Below are 23838 nucleotides of genomic sequence, written 5' to 3' on the forward strand. Positions count from 1 at the left end.
TAGTCTGTAGCCATGTAAAAACAATTTCAATCCTCTCTAATGTGAAACTGGCAATATCACTCTGCACAGCCTCATTTCCACCATCTTTTTTTCTAATGCCAACAACATAGGCACTATCTGCAAAAACATGGAATAAAATGTGCATGTGTCCTTAGAGTAGACCTTACTACTCTATTTTTTTACTTCTTTCACTTAACAGATGCAATCTGTGGGGAAAAAAAAAAAAATCATTTTAGATTCATTGTCATCCTGCAATCCTCACCCTAGTAATAATAACAATAGCAACACACAATAAACTTGTTTATTTTGAAATAAAATAGGAAAAAAAATCAAGTGGTATAAGGAATTCACTTGGGGCCTACATTTTGTTAGTTATACCAAAGAGAAGCAAGCTCTTTCAGTTACTGTTCCATTGCACTGCTTGTGAGCCTGCACGGTGAACTGGATCAGGGAACCAATCTGGCTGGAAAATAGCCATTTAAATCAATACTCCACATCATGCTGTCTGCCTGAGAACAGAGGTGATTCAAAGTTTTCCAACTTTCAGAAGGGTGTCCTAGCCTATTCAGTTCCATGGTTGAAAAAAAGAACAAAAACAAACAAACAAACAAAATCCATAGACTGTAATTTAACAGCATGAAATAGAACTGGAACTGGAGCAATTAATAAAGCCCCAGAATATCTGTGTGTACTCACTAGATGTTAAATCTCAGTTGCACAACTTATCTAGGTAATCTATAGAGTCAAGAGAGGAGACAACTGTAAGTATGAAAACACTTTATTGAAAAATAATATGAAATTCTTTCCATTATTCTTGTGTGGTTTAAGAGCAGTCTGTGCCTTTATGCTGCCCCACACAGAACATTCTGCTGTAGATTAAGGCTCTGTGACTGCTACAGTGGTCTGTGAATAAATCATGTGGATAGACTTTCACAACCTCCCTCTAAGTATGAGAGAAATCTATTTCTGCAATCTTGTGATGTAGGTGTGATAAAGCATTTGACCTTTTATGGTTTTTTGTAAAAGGATTTCTACATCTTCCTTCTCGTGTAATGCAGACATTTTTCTGAAAATCACATAAATATACTTTAAACGCTAATAGTTTGTGTGATGCTTTACGTAATCTACCCTAAATCAATTTTCTCCAGATCTTTTACATATTTCAGATGCTAAAAATATCCTCTCAACCTTGAATGCAAAGCTGTCAGGTTAGATATATTAAGCACTGCTGATTAAAAAAAGTGTTCTGAGTTTGTTTGAAAAGGAACATTGAGATTCATTCTGAGTCAGTTTTGGCTCTTTTAAGAATGAAGAGGCAGGTGATTAAAAAAAAAAAAAAAAAGAACAAGATCTTATTTCAAATGAAAATGAGTGAATGAATGATTTTTACACACAGTGTAAATCACATAAGTGTTGCTAACAGTCACAATCACATTTCACTGTCATGTTCTCATATTGGAGTCACTTGAATTGTTAGTGCTTTAACAGAAAACCACTTTTCATTCCGTAATGAGGCTCATTTCTCATTTCCTTCTTGAGAGTTTAATTCCTGCAATGTGGAAGAAGAATGTGCACTTATTTAGCAAGTACAAATAACAACAAGGAGCTGGGTCCTCAGCTTTCAGTTTCTGGCTCATAGTTCCACTGCAATTTGAATAACGTGCAAAGAACATGGCAACATCTCCTTGCATCACAAGTTCAGAAGGGGGGGGTGCTGTGATGAATGAGAGGTCAGTAGAGATCGATTTGGTGCAGAAAGCTTAGAACTCTCTTCTCTGGGATGGGCTGCTGAAGGGTAGCCCTCCCCTGTTATTCACAATTGCTCTGAAACTACTGAATAGGTGGAAGAAGAGATAGAAAGAAAATATATATAATTCCTATAAAAGGAGAAACTTCATGCAACCATTTAAGCAAGGATGCTTGCAATCTAGATATTGATGGTTTCTGCAGATTTTTTTTTTTTATATGAATGTTATGGCGTCAGCTTGTTCAGTAAAACAGGAAAGTATGTTATTTCACTGAGAACTTATATCCCAGTGGAAGCTTTTATTTTTATTACTTTTAATCTCGCTCTGGAGAAAAGCAAATACTTTACCTTTTAATAAAGGGGTTACGTACGAAAATTTCACAAATGGTTTTGAGGAACTTGAATGTTTTCTTTAAACTGTTGGTTTGAAAAATATCTATAGCAATGGAATGCTAAAAAACGGTGAAATGAAGGGTGGAGATGATCTTCACTGAAGAGTATTTTCCACTGGGAACTCCACTGGCATTCAGTTGTCTCATTTAATTATCACTTTCCTGATTCAACCGTTATTCATGAGCTTCCTTGTGTTCTTAAAAAGCTCTGAGCTGTGCTTGCCAATGTTATGGCACATTATGAAGCACAGTTATGCAGCAAGAGGGAGGGGGTGATAATGCATTGGTCTATACTGCTGGCATGTTTTCTGTTTGAACTCCTCGGCTGCCAGCAGAATGCAGAGCTCTTTATTCAAAACCTACTGCTGTTTTTTAAGCATTGTGCTGGTATTATGACCCTTTGCATGGCTTAGGTAAAATACGGAAGGTTGGATTTGTGCAGTACAGAAGCAGTGTGAATCATTTGCATGAAGTTTACGCTAGTTTCCGTTTGACTGCATTTCTCTTTTGTAACAGTGTTAAAAGAAATGCGCAGAGAGAAAAGTTCCTAACAGATGCAGGCAGAATACACCCGGTTAGGTTTCAGATGAATTTTAATTGGCATCAGTTTTATCCATCCATAAAGCGGAAGTATACTCGCTCTTTCTTAATGCCCTCCCTGCCAAATTTAAATGTTTAGATTTTTATCTGAATTATACATTTCTAATTTATAGGGGTTGGATTTCTGCTAAAAATATATGTGTCCAAGCTAGTCAGGATAACGAAAAGGACAGAAAAGCTAAATTAAAAATAGCTGTTCTCCTAAATATGCCTCAAATCATGTCATAGTGAATTTAAAGCAGGGGGAGAGAGGGTAGTCAGAATTGTATAACTTCTGTTCTAAACCACTGAATTTAGTTTATAGTAGTAATAATCCTGAGGAAATCGGTCATTAATGAAGTTAACAGACAGTTTGCTAGAGTGTTATCTGCCCTTGGCTTTACCTTAGGCCATTAAGTCAAAACTCATCACTTGTTAATAAAGATGGATTATTTTTTTTTTTTCCAGAATTAGTACTTAAATACGGAACTGGTACTTTCTAAGCAAATTTATAAAGCTCAGAACACAGTTAGGTGGAATATTTGTTTATTGAGAGAAACACTATGGGTTTTTATTTTTATTTTTTATTTCCACATGCAGAAAGCAAAAACAGGAAAAAATCCCAGTGGGATTCTCAATTCTTAACTATCTTGCATCAAATATATTTGAGAGCAAAAGCTGATTCTCCCAAATTTATGCTGGGGTGAATGAAATAAAGACCAACACTTTCTACGCAGCCTTGTTGAAACATTTATTATCTCAAGTTCCTCTTGCAAGCATGAAGATTCTTTTGCTTTAAATGAAACTATGAGGCAGTTTGAAATGAGATGCAGCTCCAATAAATTCAGTAGAGTTGCCTTTAACTCAGTTTGAATTTGGCAGCGAATTATACACTAACTGAATATTTACAAAATTCTGAAGTCTTCACTTAGTCAAACCTTTCATTAATTTCAGTGGGAACAGGAATATTATGTGAGTGGGAGGTTGCTTGAATAAGCATTATTTTCATATCTAAATCCATTAACACTAGTATGAGCTATGAATGAATAAAACAGGCCAGCATCTATTCAGAATTACATCAGTGTAACTAAGAACAGAACTTGGCTCAGTATGCTTGGCTGAGGCTGCAGTTGCTAAGACTAGTCTATGAATTGAAAAAGCTGCTGCAACCATCATGTGCCAACTGAACCAGTACTGGAGCTGTTGCACCTTCTTTGCACCAAGAACTCATGGAGAAAACTCCCTCCACAAACCGCTGTCCTTCTGAGTGAGAACCATCGGGACTAGTCTTCATGTTGTGCCGAATGTACCTTGTTCTTAAGAGCAGGATATCCAGCAAGTTACTCTAAGAAAGCAACACAACACTGAAAGGGGTAAGTTTTAAAGACAGAGCCCCTGTAGACAGACATGGCACTAATCTGGAGATGGCAACTTATATTTTTAGCAGCATGAATAAAAGTTGTTAGGACAGCTTTAGTAGAAGATATAGTAAGTAATTCACTAGTGACAAATCAAAAATTAATCTCAGACGTTTTGCTTAAAAATTATGCTTAATTCAAACAAATTCCTGTGGAAAACCTGTAGAATTTCTGTAAGTATAGCAATCATTTCTTGCTTTTTACTTTATCAGTACAGTTTTCTACAGATTTTTGCATCATACCTAGTGGAATTTGAGTCCATTCTTTTGTCCTTAATTTTATAAATGGAAAGTTTTGATAATTTCTTGCACTGCATTTTTGTTAGATGTTAACTAGTCAAATGGGGCTGATCCAGATCTTTTTAAATTATGTTATTTTGATTAATAGTTTCTTTTAACATTTAAGTTAGTACTCTTGCAACATTAGGAACAAGGGAGTTTTTCTATTTTTATACTTTACTATTAATATTATTTTTAAACTAAAAAATCATATCAAAAGTGGCTTGATATGATAAACATCTGTTGTCTCCAGTATTCTCTTTTTCTAATGTAGGACATGCAGTCAAACATAGCCAATATATGACCTTGTTTAAATTCAGTTTTGATACATAGAAGAAGCTTATCAAGTACATCAACCTGTCAATTTTTCTGTTCTCTATTTTTATTTTGATTGTTCTTCCAAGATAATATGATGTATGGGTGGTGTGTTGTAGAAGATTTATTCAGGCAACAATTCGACAAGTTGAAAGAACAAAATTAAACCGACATTTTACTTCTGGATCTTACATAGCAGTCATTCTGCTGGACATAGTGTTTTCTTCAAATAATCAGGATTTCCTTCCTAAGCCATTATATTGTAGTAATTATTTCTCAGTTTCATAAAAAAGCATTTATTTACCTTGGGCCTTAATTGAAATGATATCTGTGTCAGAAGAAAATCTGGAATGATATTCGAATATACCCTCAGACCACAATAAGATAGAAATAATGATAGTTTTCTCTCATAGTGGTGCTTCATATCTTTCTCTGCTAAGCACCAGTACAACCTTATTACATACTTCACTTAACTGACTGTTTTGTTAGTGTCTGTAATCAGTAGCTTGAACATACAATACCAATAGTTCTTCTTGCACTCCATCTCATCAAATAACCACTATTTTTCACAGATATCTTCAATGGCATCACAATCTGACACTGCAAACCCAACATACTACTTAAAAATGGTATTTTTACAACACATTTACAGAAAACTGCACATCTAAAATACACAATAACAGAACACTTACTACACATGTAGAAAATTATATTTTTCATATGATACAGAACCAGCAGAGGTATGTAATCAAAACTGTATGTTTCAACTGTATAGAATGTGGGATTTTTAAAAAATGTCATATAGATACAAAAATAGAAAGAAATTGAAATACATAATTAATTAAATACTCTTTTCGTTGGAAGCAAAATTTTTTTATGGTCTTCTTTGCTATAGAAATGAATTTCAAGTACCAAAGAAGCCTCTGAGAAGTCTTTATCTCCTAATTTTTACCCTTACTGTAGAAAATTCCATTGTGCTAGAAGAATCCAAATGTTATTTCAGAGCTTTACGCAGTCTCCCAGATACCTGGGAACCCAACTGTGAAGGTAAGTAAATAGTCCTTGAACCTGAATAAAAATTCTATAGGAATTTTGGAAGGAATTAGGAATAGTGGAAGATCTCCTATGTTAATTCTGTTGCTAAGGATATGTGACAGCTTTCTGAGCTAGCTGGAATTTCCTAATCATGAGCAGTTTCACATCCAACTATACTTCATGGCTTTAGTGTACTCACAGGAAGTAATTTTTTTTCGGGAAAAATTGGATGGATTGTCGTGCACAAAAATACATGATTGAAAGCATTTTTACTTGATGTTTCTTAGATATTATTGGTTTTGACCATCTCATTTCTCCTGTCTGAGAGGAAGCTGAAGGCCAGGATTCACTTTCAGTCTGAAACAGTTCATTTTCAAAATAGGTAAATTTTGTTAAATTTGGTTTTTCTCATGGACATTGCACTCTTCTTGCACTAAAACGACTCTCATTATTCTATATATTTTTAAAACAATTGATATAAGTTTCTTGCCTGCAAAACTACGCCTCTGTCAGTTGACACTTAAATTATAAAATTCTGCAAGGATCGATTTTGTTTTCCCCTAGCTCTATACATAATTTCTATAAACCACTAGAGAAGTATAGAAATGTCACAACAGGCATGCAAAGCTAAACTCTACCTGTCCTTCACTGTATTTTGGCCACCAACTTGAGAAGGAAGAAATGAGGAGTGAAAGGTCTGGTTCAGAAGGAGCTCTTCTAAACGTGTCACATGCAGTCTGGTTGCCAGAGGAGGAAATATATGCAGGGTGGTTAGTTGGTTGGTTTAGAGTTGATTTGATTATTGTATATTTAAGAAAACTGTTTTTTTTTTTATTTAAATTTTATTCCAGTTTCAAAGACATAGTTTGTTGGATAAAGGAAGCAAGATTTATTAGAAGTAGTAGCATTTGTGGTCTTTTTTATTTTTTAGAAAAAAAATGTAAACCTGTTGCAGCTTTGATAGCTTCCAAGGAACATTTTCTGTTATACTTCTGACTGCTTATAATTTTTTTTTTCTGTTATTTTGAAATGATTTGGTAGTGTGTGATATTATTTTATTTCTTGATACTTTATTCATTTTTTGTGTTATCCCTCCAATCAAAAAGAAAAACTGAGTATAGCAGTCTAAAAATTTCTACAGTCACACCAGACGCCATGAAGAAAATCAGCTCTGTCCCATCTGAAACCATGGAAACATATAGGCATTACTTGATCTTACTAATATCATACCAAAGTTTTAAAAGACAGTATTGTTTTTCTCCCAAAGATGAAGCTTTTGAAAATTATGTGGACACATATGAATTTACACAATCATAACACCTGCGCATTCTAGCAATCTTTAAGGAATATTACACTGTATCATGAAATAGTCAAAGCCAATGTTTATTCTCAAACAGTTTTAAGCACCTTACATTTTACATACAAATACATCTAAATCTCAACCGTTTACAGACTTCTTCATGAGCAAAAGAACAAGTTTTAACATATGTTCCAAAACTAATTACCAGCTTAAAAAAAAATCATTAGTACTTCAGATTTTAAGGTCCTCGAGTCTGATCAGCTTTTTGTTACAGAAGCAGGTTCCAAAATCTGAGTGATACATACCAGTAGGTTTAGTTGTTGTTTTGATTAGTTTTTTTCCACCTCTTCATTCTTTGACTAGTTCCTTTGCCTTCCAAGGGAAAGGTGAAAATAAAATTCTCAGTGCCAACCTGTTCTATCACTAACTTCCCTTTTGTATGGAAAAAAATGATAGCTTTGTCAGTCTGTTGATACAATGGTTGTCCCAGATCACTGATTTCCATCTTCTTCCTTTGAAAATCTATTTGTAAAAGACTTGTTTTGGACTAATTCATTTTGTCACTGTACCAATGCAGATTGAAAAGTCTCCTGCAGCTTGCTCTAAAACAAACATTGGTTTTTTTTACACTTTTCTTACTGACCGACATCTTCAAAATCTCTAGCAGTATTGTCACTGCTCAAGGGAGAAGATTCCTATTAACATTTGCAAATTCCTCTGCAGTACAGTTTTACAGGAACCATAATGCAGCGTTCCATCTTCTCAGTATTTCCTCTGTTTAGAATAATCATGGTAGTTGTAGGATGCTGGACATAGTTATTGTAAAATACATTGTAGAAAACAACACGTAGTATTACAGTATATCAGGTAGGGTATCTGGAGATCAGACAGTGCCTGTAGGGTCCTGTTTCTTCAGTAAAAGTATGTGGTTCTTTAATCTGTGTTTTCTATTTTTTCTTTTCCTATTCTCCTGTGTGTGCCTGTATCTATTGGTATTTATCTTCCTGTTTACTCTCTACCTTCTTGTTCTTGTAAGACAGTCATTTTACCATAAAAGCTTAAGAATTATGCATAATACAGAGTAATACAATTTTCTGTCCCACTTTAAAGCAATTCTGTATTTAATTTTATGTGACTAAGATGGCAGTGTTTACAAATCACAAACTTTTGGAAAGGTAAAAGGAGTATGAATATTATATTCATTTTATTTTGTTGTGGGTACAACACAGAGATCTTTGTGCATTTCTGTTTTCATGTACATCTCTAATTTTAGATTATAATCACTCATTTCTGAATATGAAGTTTTAGCCTGTCTTTCCTTTTTTAGTTTTACTGTACTGAAAATTGAGTCCTTTTAGTCTGTGCCCCTGTTGTTCTTTCGTGAACATTATCTAAATGTTTCTGACTGATTCTATACTTAATTGAAATATTTTGTCTGTTAATTGAAATAACTATTGTGTTTCCATACCCCTTCATTATTTGGCTTAATACCTCTTTGGACAGTCGTTCCTTGTCCAGTCATCAAGAAACTTAATGTGTTTTGATTCATGAGCCACTTCACTGACACACAGTTACAAACCAAAATGGGTCTGAGGGCCTGGGATCTTATTCCTCGTGACTGACATTCACAGCAAAGAGAGATACTCACATTTTTGCTGTGTCCTATTAGCAGCTGCCGTCTGGAAGCAGTTTGTTTCATTTGAGAGTCTTGCAATAATTATATATGTTTGGAGACTGACTTTTGATTTGTGCATTTATAAATAGTGAAGTAGCCTTCCTTCAGAAATATCTCCTCTATTTCATGTTCAATGAATATTTAATGTATGGAGAGACTATGCATCTTAAAACTGGCCACATTTCACTTGGGAAAGCTCAGAGGGGGTGAACTGTTATCAGTAGATAATAGTTAGAATTAAAAACCATTAGAATAATATGTGTATGTTACAGTGCAGTGCAAGTCCAACCTAGCTAGCTCCTTTTTGCCAAGTGCCTCCGCTGTGTTAGATATATTTGCATGAGAGGTATTATGCAAATGTTACGTTGCAGCCATCTTATAATAGCTGCATGTAGTGCAGGACAGGGTGCTAAACTTGCCCATGCAGCAAAATAAACTTCTTACACAAAGTTAGCTCTCTGCTATCACAGCTTGACTGTTGCCAGTACCCAAAATAATTCATTTAAAGCTAGCTCTGGCATCTTTACGCCACACTGTGTCCTAGTGGGCTTTTAAAACATTTTCCTATTCTCAGGATTTCAGGGTAAAATTCCAGCAGAGAGTATTTGCAGTGAGTCAGGTAAAACTTGCCATCCTGGAAACCAGAGATTTAAAGGAGTTTTAGATCCTTGGTCTGTCTTTCACTTATACATCCACGAGCTAGTTATGGCGGAGATACTGAGATAGTTAGTACTCACTGAGCTATTTAATACTAAAAATATTTAACCCTACCTTCTTTTATGCTGGAATAATACATGATGACACTAACAAGGGATGGTACACATCGCAAGAATCTGACTTTACATCAGAAATTATTATTTTCAAATAAATCTTATGAGAGCTTTTCTTTGCACATTATCCACAAATATGAGTTGCTCAGCAATTTTATCTCTATATCTAGGAGATACATCCTGGACTCAGCTGTAGTTATATCTTATTGTAGTGGATATTTTAAAAAATAGCAATGAAATTAGGCATTTTTTATTAGTTAACTTATGTCTGTTGTAAAAATATTTATACATCATACATAACTTACAGATAAAGTTTACAGATAAAATAAAAGGCACATTCAAAACAATGCCATTTGCTCTATTAGATCAATCAGTACAGGAGAACATCAGAATTGTAGCAAAATAAGCATCCTGAAACATATTTTAATTCAGAAAAACACATAACCAAGTTTAATCTTAAGTATCTGCGTTAGTACGTTGTCAGATCAAAACTTGCTAAATCTGCCGGCCTCATACAAGGGGTTGAACTGAGGACACTTTTCCTCCCCTGGGACCAGACTATGAACTGGAAAGAAAAATTAACTGCACAAATTAAAGTGGTGTTAATAACTTCATAGGAGAGCTTTTTTAATGAAAGGAGAGCATGGATATTCACTTCTGCTTTTGGAGACTGTTTTTGTTATCTGACGTAACTATCTCGTTTGCCTTGTGGTGGCCTGTAAATGGATCATGCCAAAAATAGGGGTAAGCAATCTGTAGGCTCTTTTATTCTCTTTAAATATCTGCTGTAACATTAAAAAAAAAAAAAAAAAAAAAAAAAAAAAAAAAGCATATCTGTTTTTTTAGCATGTGTATTTTCAAAAGCCTGCGTCTATTCTCATCTGCTTCAAAAACTAGGCCAACGCTGGGCACTTTGAACATCCGGGACCTTACTGTTTGGGCAGTGTTTGAGCATATTTTCACCTATCTGAAAATCAGTGTATTTTAGGATATGAATTTTATAGGTGATTATGCTGAAAGCAATTTTACTTTCATCATAAAAATCGGAGTTAACCCTCTGTAGATCTTTTAACCTATGCAAGATCTTTTCTAAATGTTTACGTTTTGTATTCATATAACTTTTTTGCATCCAAGATTCAAGTTTCAGTCATAACCAGTATGGAAGTGCAAAAAAACAGCTATGCTTTCCCTTCATTCTACCTGCTTTAAAAGAGAAGTTAGAAAGAAATATATGGGGTGTGAGCCTTCTTAGAATAAAGAATTCATTTTAGTACAATTAGGAAAACATCTGGGTCATCAAAATGGATGGAACTAAAATGATTATTTTCTATATAGACATTAGCTACTAATAGGAAAAATAATCAATTAATATTTTAAAATTCATTTTTGGCCTTCTTTGAATTTGAAATATAAAAAAGTATCAATAGCAAATCTGGGATTTAACCAGAATAGATTAATTTACTCATTAACAACAAATCTGTATTCTGTCTTTCCAGAGAAACAACATTAAAATAATATATATATTAAAAAAAAAAAAAAAAGTCCTCAGATTGCTTCCTCAGTGCAAAAAGTATGTTTAGTTGAGAGATCAGCATGCATTTAAAGTGGAAACTCTTTGGGTGTGATAGATCCTTACTTTTTAAGTTACTGTCTGACATTAACCCATATTGAAAAATCACCTTGTTGCCAACCTGTAGTGCCTGGTCCCCCTGAGGCTCCCAGGAGGAAGGTTGGAAGGACTGTAGGTTGGTCTTCTGTCTCCTGCTCCTTTGCTTGTGTGCTTTATCCTGCTCCTTTGCTTGTGTGTTTCATTTTGCATTTTTATATTCCTTCCAGCTCTCGTCTGTCTTTCTCCTTTCCTCAAACCCATTCTTGCCTCAAAATAACTGGGGGACAAGTGGCTCTGCAGAGGAAGGAGAATGTGGATGTAAATGTCAGGAGGTCATCACCTCTCAGCAGCTTTTTTCACTGCTGCCTCCTCATTCCATCAACGTTCAGATATTCTGTACTTTCTCCAGAGCAAACATGGGGTTACCTGGGCTTAGGTGCTACCATCAAATGTAGCCTTTTCCCAGTCTGAGTGCTATGAGCCAAAATACCATTTTAAGGTTTCAAACTTAGTGCAACTGACCAGCAGATAGAGAGTTTTCAGTTACTAGCCATTTTAGCTAAACATCATAAAAATAAAACAGAACACTTCCCCACCCACTATCCACCCTTGGTCACAGGTATATTTAACTGAGACATTTTATACAATGGTCCAGTGACTGACACTGCGTATAAAGCTGGTGTAAGTCACTGTGTAACTTCAGCCATTGGGCCAGAGTAGAATATAAGGAAAGAAGTGAGGCTTCCGTAATACTTAAAAAACAACACAGTGGTATGGAAAAAAACCTCAACTGTACACATTTTAAAATAAATTTTTGAGGTATTGCATAAAACATCAGATGTTAAATGCCATGAAGTATTTACAAGAGTTGACATTCTTTCTTTATGGGTAGAAATTACTTTTCATCTAACAATACAGAGGAAAGAAATGAAGTATGTTTTGTGTCTTTTTTTCTATTTTAATTAAAAAAAAAAAAAGCAAAAACATAATGTTTTAACCTTAACCTCTAAAACTAAATTTCTGTTACTGAATATTCTTTCTGAATGTGTCAGAATTGTTAAGGCTGCTTTTAAAACCATTTTTCTAGCTCAGAAAAAAAAATGCAGTTCTTGAATTAAATAATATTCTGTAGAAAGTTTGAAATTTCATAATGGTTATGAGGCTTTTAGGACATAAACCCAATACAATGTTTGTGCATGCTTTGTCTATCTTTTGCTTTTCTTCAGATTGCAGGCATAATGAAATGGGAAAGAATTTAGAAAGTGAATTCAAACAGAAGAATCTATGGGAGAAGTTCAGATTTGTGAGTCTCTCGGTAATTCCATTCCATTCAACAATTTCAAGTCATAAAATGCAAAATTAGAAACTCTGTCTCATGACTTACATACAGTTAGGAATGTCTGGCACTGAAATTATATCTGCTGGAGACAGATGAGACCAGGAAAACTCTGGCCAATCTTACTCTGATCACAACTAAGAAACTAGTAGTGGCTACAGGATAGATCTGGCTTCCTTTCATGCCAACGGAAATCAGTCACTGATATTGAAGGGAATGGACTGGGGTCAATGGACGCTGTTTTGACTATTTTGCATTCAGTAATTTTTAGGGAAGAAGTAATTTTTAGGCATAGCCTGCTACAGCTCTAATGAATATATTGCAAATGGTTAAAATGATAAAACTATACGGCCATAAATATTGCCTTAGAGGTGATTCCAAAGAGCCTTGGGAAAGGTGCTAATGCAAGTCAATGTTCTGAAAGGCAATCTTTTAGTAGTTTCCAGTGGAAGTATGACAGCAATTACATGTTTTTCTACAAAGTAATTGTTAACATTTTGAATAAAACAGCTTATTTATTATATTTTAACTCTTTAGGTCTTGCCTTTCCTAAGCTTTTTCTCTGAAACACTCATGAAACGAGAAATCCTTTGAGAAGCTCACCTCACAGCTACCACCTCACAAGAACAGTGAGCTGTGAGTACCACTCGGTTTATTCTAAACTGCTGAAGATAAGAGTTAAATTTTGAAAAGCAGTCTAAATTCCCTGCATGAACTCAGGTCTTGATGCTTTCCTGTATCATGCCTACCTGCGTGGGTACACAATGATTTCAGTAGCCCTGATACTGCACAATACAGTGCAGTATTCATAACTCAGTGGTGCTCACTGATGTCCACGTATGTTTGCTGCATGTATAATTTTATTGCCACCACTAATGTTTGGCAAACAATACCTCATCTTAAGCATCGAATAAATTGCAAATGCAAGAACTTGCTCCAGCTGCTGTAGAAGTTAGCTCAGACATCGATATGTCTAAGCTCAGACACAGATGCTGCTGGACCAGAACAGAGGAACGACCTAAAAGTTTAGCTTCTGAAAACAAAATCATAAAAATTGCCACTCCATATGGTAGAGGGAGAAGTAAGTGAAATTTTGGGCTGAAATGATCTGAGTTTTGTAGATTTTATATATATATATATATATATATATATATATATGTATGTATATATATATATATATATAAGGTAAGTAAAAGCAAAAGCAAAATCAAATAAAATAGAGTCATTTTGATTTCCCTTGCTTTTCTTACTTGCCAAAAGCACCCTTGTAAATTCCAAATCAGTGTGTATCGGTACTTGCTGTAGCACTGTGAGGTACTCGAACGTGCTGCTTAACAAGTAGACAGCTTGTTTTTTACCTATCAAAGTTTTGACTGGTGTTAGGATGAAGCTCTACAATAATTAAAGTCATATTGGCATAGACAATAAGGACAAGACTCAGAATACAAAAGAAGAGTCACTGCCTCCTCTTCCAATTCACCTAGCCTTTGTTGCAGCTGCTGCATGGGCATCCAGGAGAAATAAAAATGTCTTGGTTGCAGCAGACCAAGAGAGAAGCAGGTGGAATATCTCTTTCTCCCGGCTGTTTCCCTAAACCCTCAGGCACTAGGAAGGAGCTAATTAAAGCTTTGCCCAAACTCCAAATTAGATATTAGGTGAATTATACTCGATAGAAAGATTATATATATATTTATATCCCATGCTTTCTAACTTGCTTTGTAAACTGAAGTACAAGTGTTGTTTTACTGCAATTATCTCAGAAAGTTTTGCTCACCACGGACTGGTTGAGGAGAAGGCTGATGGGAAAATCCACTGAAGAGCCTTTCAGTCAGACCCATCTGCAGCCACTCACTTCTGTCAGGGTCTCCATTATAAAGAAAATATGCCACTGTAAGACCCTGTTCTTGTGAAGGGAAAGGATGGAAAACATCTTACGGGTATTGGAAGGTCTGCTGATATAAGGAAACATAAGCAGTTTGTAGGGGTTTGTGAATAAGATTCTAATTCAGTGCCCCAAATGAATGCTAACAAGCAGCTATGAGTTGCAGTACATAAATTGCATAAATAAATAAAATCAGGTGGTCAAGAATATGAAAAGCATACAATATCTGAGGAAATTTGTGTGTTGGGTTTCTATGATATTTTAGTGACTCCACCTTCTCCACATTAAATCTGGTTGTAACAGAATCTAACAAGATTTGAACATTTTCTACGCTGGCAGAGCTTTCTTCCCATCTCAGCTTCCTTTCAAACAGGTGTTTGGAGAGATGCTTCCTGCAAACCAGTCACTCACTTGCAGGACTGAAGCTTTCCTAGCTTATACCCAGTGAAAGCATTACCGTGCCTCTTTTCTATGGTGATATGTAACTTTCTTTTCAGTGCAAATGTGATGCATTGAATAGCTCTGCTTTCCTGTACAACAGAACTGATAAAATTTCATCTCATCATTCACGTAGGAAAGAATACATCCATTTGGTCAGGCTCACATTTTAACTGAACAGAACCTCTATTTGAAGTGCATCCAATTTTGATTTATGGAGCTGGTGTGAATAATTTTGTATGGACGTGCTTCAGTTAAATCTGTTTTGGGTTTTTGTTGTTGCTGCTGTTGCTGTCGTCTTTTCTCTTTCATTTTATGGTTAGAGTTAGAAACTGCGATCCTTGGTGTCAGAGACTTGTTTCTGAAACGACCCACTGAGATGACCTGTGGTTGTGTTCCATGATTTACCACAGAGAAAATACAAATAAAAGCACTGGGAAGAGCTTGTAGTCAATATTCTCGTGGGCAAAACATGAGTTAGTTCAGAAGGGGTGATATAACTCGGGAGAAATCCTGCTGTCCGCGGAACAGATCCGCTCCTGCACCACTGTCTGCCTGTCCTACAGCGGGGAAACAAGCTGGTTTGGGCGTCCAGTTTCGCCCTTTCATGAGAAAACAACTCAGCACCAAACTTTCTCGCTCTTGTCGGGAAAGGGGTAACAGTTCCCAGGTATACCAATCTCACCGAGGCGAGCGCTTCCCACCCCAAAGGAGCCCCGCCGCTCCACCCTCTCAGCATACAATAACATTAAGGCACGAGGGGACTTCCTGCGCGGTTACCTTTCTCCGCAGCTCCGGCGGACAACACTCAGCTCTGCGCCACCGCACTCAGCCCCGGCTGCCGGACAGCACCCACAGGCAGCGGCAGAAGTTGCCGGGCGCGGGGCGGCGCGGCGCAGAGCCCCCCGCGTGGCCGGGGCCGGGCAGGGGCTGGAGGCGACGGCGCTGTGCCGCCCGCGGGCGCGGTGCCGGGCGGGCGGCGATTGGCGGCGGCGCTGACAGCGGGCGGGGCCGTGCCGGCGGCGCCGCCCGCCCCCCGCTATAAGCCGCCCGGCCGCGTCCTCCCTGGGTCTTTCTCCCGCTCTGCGTTCAGTCCCTGTCGCTGCGCGGTGGAAATCCGCACCGGGGAGCTGCTGAGGGGCGCGGGTGTCATGTGAAAGCGCACATGCTCCGCCAGCCCTGCAGCCCTCCTCGCTTTTCTTCCTCCTCTTTTTCCTGTCTGTGTGTGTTTGTGTGTTTTCCTTTATTTTTAACGTAACTCAGTTCCTTCCCCCTCCCCTGCCTGTCGCCAGCCAGCCGCGGCCCAGCCGACCCCCGCAGAGCTCCTCGGAGGGCGGGCGGGCGAGAAGCGCGCCCGGCGGCGGGCAGCCCGCGGAGCCGCGCCCCGCGGAGCCGCCTGGGAGGGATGGTTTTCCCGACAGAGCAGAGCCGCGGCGGCTGCCGCCTCCGCCGGTGCTGAGACGGGATTTTCGTGGTGCGGTTCCCGGGCTCCCAGCTTCATGACTGCGCGGAGCGGGGAGTCGCCAACACCATGCGAGGTAAGCGGGCCGGCGGAGGGGGAGCGGGTCTGCGCTGGGGAAGGGGCCGGGGAGGAGGCTTCGTGCGAGCGGAGGCCCGGGGCAGAAAGTTGGTGGGTCGCGCACCCCCATCGGCGAGGCTGCGGGGGGCGCGCTGCTCGCAGCCGAGGGGTCAGCTCCAAGTGCTCTCCGTGGGCACCGCGCGAGGAGAAGCGCGGCGCCGCCCTGGGCCGCGGAGGGGAGGGAGGAAGGGAAGTGATGGGCGATGTCTGTGCCTCGGAGCCCCCACCCCTGCCCAAACCATCCCCGTGATGCCGGAGGGCGCGTTCTCCGTCTGCGGAGCCCATACCGCTGGGTCCTCCTGCCCCGTGGTCCCGGTTCGCTGCTCGCAAGGGGAGCTGTTCCCCCTCCCCTTCCAAAAAGTTGTTCTCCGGACTTTTCGTGGCTTAGCGCGGCTCCCCATGCGGTGCTTCCTCGGGGACTGCTGATGGGACGGGGAGGAAGTGCCTCCCGGGACCTCCTCACCGCTCCCGGAGCTCTTCTCCGTGGTTCCCCGACAGAGAGCCTCCCGCGCAGCCCCGTTTCGTCCCTCCCGGAGGGCACCCAGATCCTCGTCCTCTGCACGGGGCAGCGCGAAGCATCCTCACATCTGGGGTCATCCAGGCACGGGGAGCTCGTGCGGAAGGGACGCTGGGGTCGGGGGGGCTGCGTGCTGGGGTCGGGGGTGGCGCTGCGTGATGGGACTCCCACTCCGGCCTTTTCGTAGGGGCATGTTGTTCCCGCTTGTCTCAGGGACAGGCTCTTCGCGGCCCTTTTTCATGAATCAAACGAGCAGAGGTAGGGTGAACAGCCCCGCGTACCCGCGGGAGTTGCGCACCTCCTCCACCCCCCTCTTTCTGTCCACTCTCTCGTCTCGCCCCACGGGCGGTAATGGGGCGCAAAGTGGTCTTCTTCGGCGTATGGGGCCGGATGAGGACAGCTCACGAGGAGCGAAACGCACTCGCGAATGACAGCCCCGTAGCGTGCACGTTTCCCGGATCTCCGGTCTGTGTAATGAATGGGGCGAAGACGCTGGGAACAAGTTCTAGCTAGGATTTCCTCGTACGGGTTGTCCGCTCCTTCAGCTGCGTGCGCTGGCAGAGCTCACAACCACGCGTGTGTTTGATTTTTTCCTTTATAGAAACTGTAACTTTGACGTTAGCTCAGGGAAACAAAAATGCTCTTTCCCCCCTCTTTTCTAAGAAAACAGGGCGTGCACTTTAGAGTATCTAGCAAGTACTTGCTAAACAGTATTTCTTTCATAAGCGCACCAGGAAACTAAGAGGGCAAAACTCTCAAATCGGTATACTGGGCCCCCCATCGCAGGGTTTGTTTGTTTTCGTTTTTGTTTTTGTTCTTTTCTTTTTAAATGAAGCGTCTCCAGTGCGAGCATACCCAGCCCGTGGGTCGAGGGTTACTTTCGAAGCGTGCTCATCAGTTCTCCCCGGGAGCAGCCCCGCTTCCCGTGCTGCCTCGGCCTCCTCCCCACAGTGCTGCGAGCCGAGCGGTGGCCTCGCTTCTCTGACGCTTTCTTCTGCAAGATGCGGGGAGTGGGACCGCGGCACCCCTGGAGGCACCTCCCCGCAGGGCTGTGCTGTGCTGTCCGCAGCGGTCCGTGCAGAAGGGCGATGCTGTAGCTCGAAGGGTGCGCGCTTGCGTGTGCGTTTTGCTTACGCTTGGGAATTCACGGGTGGGGACAGAAAAAGGTGTTGGGGTGGAGGGCAGAGAGAGCAAGCAGTCAACTTTCAGCCCTGTGCAGAAGTCGCTGTTGTAAAACACCTCTTTGGTCACGTCTTGCACTGTCTACTTCAGCACTTCTTGCATCAAGATGAGAACAGTGTTTTACCCCCCATCAAATGGATGAGAACACTGTATGTTAATAGAATATCTGTCCATCGCATTTGTGGCTTGCCTAATAAATGAAATAAATATCACAATTAATAGATTCTGAGCTTCTGTGAGTTAACGCTTTTTTTGACAGCTATAAACTTCCATGCTAAGGGTTTAATGAGTTTAGCTAGCTGTTAGACTGGCTGTTGGGTTTGGAGGAAGAAGCCCTCTTGTACGTGTGAGATTTTCTCTGAGGCTTTCCTGGCCAGGCTGATGCTCCCAGTCCGAGAAGCTGGGGGTGTGCAGACACTACCTGTTCCATATCAGAGGTGGAGGCCAAAGAGCTACCCAAAAAGACCCACCTTGTGCTACCTACTGTCTGCTGCACCCCAGTCACTGGGCAGGGGCTGCCGCCATCCCATTCCCTGGTAGCACTGCTAACACCGACACTGCATTCATGGTCATGCCTTTTTCAGAATGATGACTCTCTCTGCTAACTCTGGCTTAAGTTCTTTTGAGGAAGCATAGCCATGCTGATTTACATCTAAAGAATGGTCTAGTGCAGGAGGTTGAGCACTCAATCTGTTGGTGCTGTTGTAGTCGGAGCAGGTCCATATCTCTCCCTCTGACCAAGGAATGGAGGTAGGAAGTTGATGTCTTTCTTTCTATAAAACATAGGATGTAGATAAAAAAGAGCAACAATCACAATGGCCTTCCCATCCTTCCCACACCCCCCTCAAAATCTTATGAGGGTGTAAAGACTGTAGAAAAATCATGAAAAACATCTTTTTAGTAAAAGGCAGCTATTCAGTGCTCTGAAATAAACTTACTGCCTACCATAAAAAAAAAAGTATATTTTTAGTCTAATTTTTGTTAAACTCATTTGTGAAGTTAAAGCTGTTATGTTAGTGAACAATTTACATAATGCAGCTGAGATACAAACATGTAGTTAACAAGTTGCTAATAATTATGTCAAATTGCCTAGTCTCGGCACTTGTTACTTGTATGTGCATAAAAACAGTATGTGATCACAATTATTTGATCTGTGAAGATGACATAAGGCAGTTGCAAAGAGTAGCCCTTTTATTGAAGAAGTATTCAAGCTTTCATTTCAGAATCTGGCAAAAGTGTTTTATATTTTAAAGTGGTACTCAAGACCCTGAAACAAAGGTGTTTCGAGAAGTTTTTCTGTGTAGCTTGCTCATGTTGGTGTTTGGACTGAGCAATGATACAGATTACATAATGTTATAGAGTTATTCTGTTTTCCTACCATCCTTGGGATAATTATAAGCAACTAGGAAAGCATGAATCGAACAAAACCTATTTGCGGTACTGCTGAGAGAGGTTATTAAGTAACATGTACTGATAGTCTGGATAACTGAGATATATGCAAATTCTCCTTAATTTAATAGAGGAGTGCAGGAAATCTTGATATAATCATTAACACAAATGAAATCTATTTCAGAAGTTATTCCAGGAATAAGAAATCCAACTGAATTTGGAACACTTAGCACTATTATCCTAAAAAAAAAAAAAAAAAAATACCAGTGAAGAACTGAGAAAGATGTGCTGACTATTTAAAACAAACGTGGTAAAATGGAAGTAATGCTGATTTTTGACAGACTTTGTACCCTACCCCCCAACACCAAAACCTATTTGTCATCACAGCATGGTGCACCCGACTGGTACTTACCTGAATAATGTTCTTTGACTTCATTGAGACTCCCTGAAATGTGATGGAAATGAAGTTTCCGGTGTTAGGCCTTTGCAGGTCAATTTTTAATAAGTGTCAGTAAATGCTTAGAAAATAACAAGTCAGTTATAAGCTGCTACTGCATTACATGGTAGGAAATACAAACGTGTATTTTTCATATAAAGGCACAGATCTCTTTGGAATAAATAAGTCTGAAGCATGACGGTCTATTTATACTTCTGTAATACTTGATGTTGAATTACACTACATTTATGATCCAAAAGGGTGTTGTGCATTTATATTTTTTTGTTTATATTTCACTGTTGTATCATTGTAGTGTTTGGGTGGGGAGAAGGAGAGCCTATTGAAGCTTCTTTATTTACAACCATCTATCTGTTTCATTATCTTAGGAATTTTTACTTCATAAAAAAAATTAGAAAAAAAATATTTTCTAATGCAAAAATTGAGTTTTGATTAGTAGAAATCCAGGGACCTGGAATGTGGTGATAAATTTTAAAACTATAAAGATATGGCATGCATTAGCTGGAAATAACTTCTCTTTTGTGATACGGAAAATGTCTGACATGCACTATTGGCCTTTTACGAATAAATGCAGCGATCAACAATAACTTGGTATAATTTACCCCTTTAACAATGAAGTCATGGTTACATTAAGAGATTAGTTAATTGGTCTTTTGTGATTTAAGATACAGCAATAAAGGGAAAAATATATCAGAAACAAAAAATAGGTGTGTTTTGAGTGAATCGGATGTCAGAATTTTGTGATTAAAATGCAATATCTAGTGGAATGCCTGTAGGGTGTTATAATGGATACTGCAATACGTGTATTAAGAAATGTGTGGATGAAGTGTAACTTCAACAGCACTGTGTATTATTAAGCAGTTTGAGGAACTAGGATCCACAGTGGTATGGACGCTGGTTGTCTGACACAGGAAAACTAAATCAAAGTGGTGAGTGATTCCCAAGCTATCCAGGAAGTTGTTTTCCTTTCTCTCAAATAATGTGACAAATTCACAAACAAGGTCTGTGCTATGAAATTGAAGAATGCGTGCTTTGTAGCTGAAGACAAAAGAAGCACACAGGAGTAAATATTGATTGAACTAATCGTCAGATGAATAGGAATGAGCTTTACCAGCGCACCATTATAATGGGTTATGTTAACTAGCCCTTTCGTAGCCCATATGCTGCCCTTTCAACCCACGACCCTATCTACTGGGCTCTTAATGAGGGAAGCCACAGGTGTTATAACGGCATTTATTACCACAATCAGTCTAAATAGCATAGTTATATAAATAACTGTATGTAGATTAAAAAATAAAAATGAAAATCTATTGAAGTACTCAAGTGCTATACAGAATCAGGAGATAACAATACTGCATTGGTATTTTGTGTTTTTTTACACTTTACATCCTAAATCTCTTAATGTTGAGCTTAGTAATAAACCTGTTAAATTAACTTCAACCAGAGTATAAATTTTATAGAACCTGATACATTTGAATTTAAAATCAGTTTCTTTAAAGAGTAATTTTAACAGCTTTGAGCATTTAGCACAGTTGGGGCTTTCCATAATGACTTTCATAGACAAACTATAGATGTCAAAATGTTGTTCCTTGTGCTTCATGTTTATAAAGTTCAGTGTTGTTTTCCCTTCAGATTCTGTTTGCAGTCTGGGCAAAGTCTGTAGCGCAGCTTTGAGAATAAGCCATCACGCAGTGTCACTGAGGGTGGCAGACAGAAGGTGCATTTTTGGATTGTGCCATTTTCCTGTTTGTTTCTAATATTCCTTTCAGAAGTATATTCAAAGCTCTGTTTATACTTGGTATTGAGAATAAACACAGCTATGATCATGGCCTGATTATCATTTAACTGAGGAATGCTCACTCATTTGAGTGGTCTTGTATGGATGGGAAGTACAGCCCTCTGTATTTTTGCTGTCTCTGTGTATGCCGGAGCTATAATTTTTAAAGAAATACTCATGCTTAACTTTGCCAGACACATTTTGCTGGAAATTTATGCAAACAGAATGACAGCTGTTTCTGCCTCTGATACAAGTATATAAGCTAATTCAGTTTGACATAAATGTGGTTATTATGATGTTAATGATGAATTATTTTGATGAATTGGCAATTACAATGCATCTATAGAATTTTTAAGGAAGATCAACATCTTTACTACTGCACAAAAATGCAGTACATTTTTGTACAAAAATCATATGTTTATCTGGAATTTAATCATATACGTTTAAAACTAAAACCCACATACTCATTAAAGAGTAAACATGAAGTAATCGTCATTGCTTGACAGACAAACACATTTTGAAGGAGTTTTTTCTGCTATCATGGGCCTTGTTTATGCAAGTAGTTCAGTTAGATTTGATGGGACCCAGTCACATAAATAGGGCAAGCTAAATTTGAGGCTGTTTGTTCTGTGTCCCTTTGAAACCCATTGTTTTGTACTTGTAAAATAAAATAAAATAAAATAAAAAATAAAAAATAAAAATCATTAGAAAGGTTTAGTAATTTTTTCCCTGGAGTTTCCATAGAATGAACTTCTGCTCTTAACTGCCTTGATCTCCTTGGTACTCAGATATTGCTATATTGCTGTTGGCTCGGCTGGAAATCTCTATTTGCTGAAAAGAGTTGTCAGTAAATATGCTACTTGTCCTCTAAACTAATGCTGAGGTGTAAAAAACTATTTGAAAATATTGTTTTCTAACCAATTGTCAATAAATCACTTTAATTGCTGTGTTTATTCTGAATGCAGCACTGCTGTTGGCTTAAAAAAACAAAAAAGACTTTATGTAGGAGAATACATACATTCATAATATAGTTAGGCATGAATATGCTGTATGAGATAACAAACATTTTAGCATGTCTAAAAAAAGCGTGATGGTATAAGATTAGTTTTTATGATTATTACGAAGTCAGTCTTTAATGCATTTTCTCCTTATAGAAGAGATAGTATTCCAGTTAATTCATTCTGCTTGGTTTTACAAGATCACTCGGATGTTTTCCTGAACAAAACAAGAAAATCTTCACACCAAAATTACTCCTCAAGATTTTTGTCTCTACTTTGTTAATCCAAGAGTGACTTTATTTTTCAAGATAACACTTCCAAACTAGACACACTTTCTCATTGCATTTAATTTTTACACCCTTTAAAGCAATCCTTTAGACTGTTTTTACTTCTTTTTACAAATAATATGTACTATGAGGTTTTTTTTTCAGCATAGATGTTCAGGTAGGGGAATAAAAATTAGATCAAAAAAGACAAAGAAGTTGTTAAATTACAGTTCAATATTCTGTCAAAATAATGAGCTGTCAAGAGGGTAGCATGCTATGTTTTGGAGCAGAATAGTTTTGGTCTCAGATGAAATTATTGTTCTAAAATAAATTTAAAGCATAAGAAGTGAAGCCAAGGCTGTTTATAAATACATAACTCTTAAATTACTATTGTTATTACAATAGGAGGTAAATTGCAGTAGGCTTTATCCAGTTGGGTAGTTAAGGGGAAGGTAGATATTTAGCGTATGTTACGCATTAAAGAATGACTGGAAACTACAGACTCTGGCCTAGAGTCAGTAGCATGTTCCTGTTAGCTACCTGAGTGAAAAGTATGGAACAGATCATTTTCTGATGAACTGAATGTGAAAGAAAAAACAACAAACAAAAAACAAAACAAACAAACAAAAAAAACCAGCAGTGTTTGGTGAAAGTATTTCTTAAAGAAATTTGTCTGTGTTGTCTTCTCCTTCCTTCTTGGCAAATACACTGTTTTACTAGGTAATAAACTGCTTCCTGTAAACTTCTTAATTTAAGAGGCTGCCAGAGGTGTCCTTTGGAAAACTGCTTTTTGCCACACTGCTAGCAGCTCTTTCCTTTATCACTTTTGTGCTTCAACAGCACAGCACTGATTTTACTTCTAAAAGCGAGATGGAAAAAATGAAAGCAAATGTTTCATTTCA

General features: G+C 38.6%; 1 protein-coding gene and 1 long non-coding RNA gene across 2 annotated transcripts in view; both read left to right on the forward strand.

Moving 5' to 3' along the window:
- Positions 1 to 3892: 3892 nt before the first annotated feature.
- On the forward strand, positions 3893 to 15211 carry LOC121108519. Its single transcript, XR_005843062.2, has 5 exons — positions 3893 to 4091; positions 5693 to 5776; positions 12345 to 12421; positions 12992 to 13090; positions 14710 to 15211. It is a non-coding gene; the product is annotated as an uncharacterized LOC121108519 (long non-coding RNA).
- Positions 15212 to 15841: 630 nt separating this feature from the next.
- RORB (RAR related orphan receptor B) overlaps positions 15842 to 23838 on the forward strand; it is a 137055-nt gene continuing 129058 nt past the window's right edge. The window contains exon 1 of the mRNA NM_205093.2: positions 15842 to 16312. Coding sequence (NP_990424.1) covers positions 16306 to 16312 — 7 coding nt within the window. The 5' untranslated portion in view covers positions 15842 to 16305. The remainder of the gene's footprint in view (positions 16313 to 23838) is intronic.

The sequence above is a fragment of the Gallus gallus genome, chromosome Z, assembly GCF_016699485.2.
Source record: "Gallus gallus isolate bGalGal1 chromosome Z, bGalGal1.mat.broiler.GRCg7b, whole genome shotgun sequence".
NCBI lineage: Eukaryota > Metazoa > Chordata > Aves > Galliformes > Phasianidae > Gallus > Gallus gallus.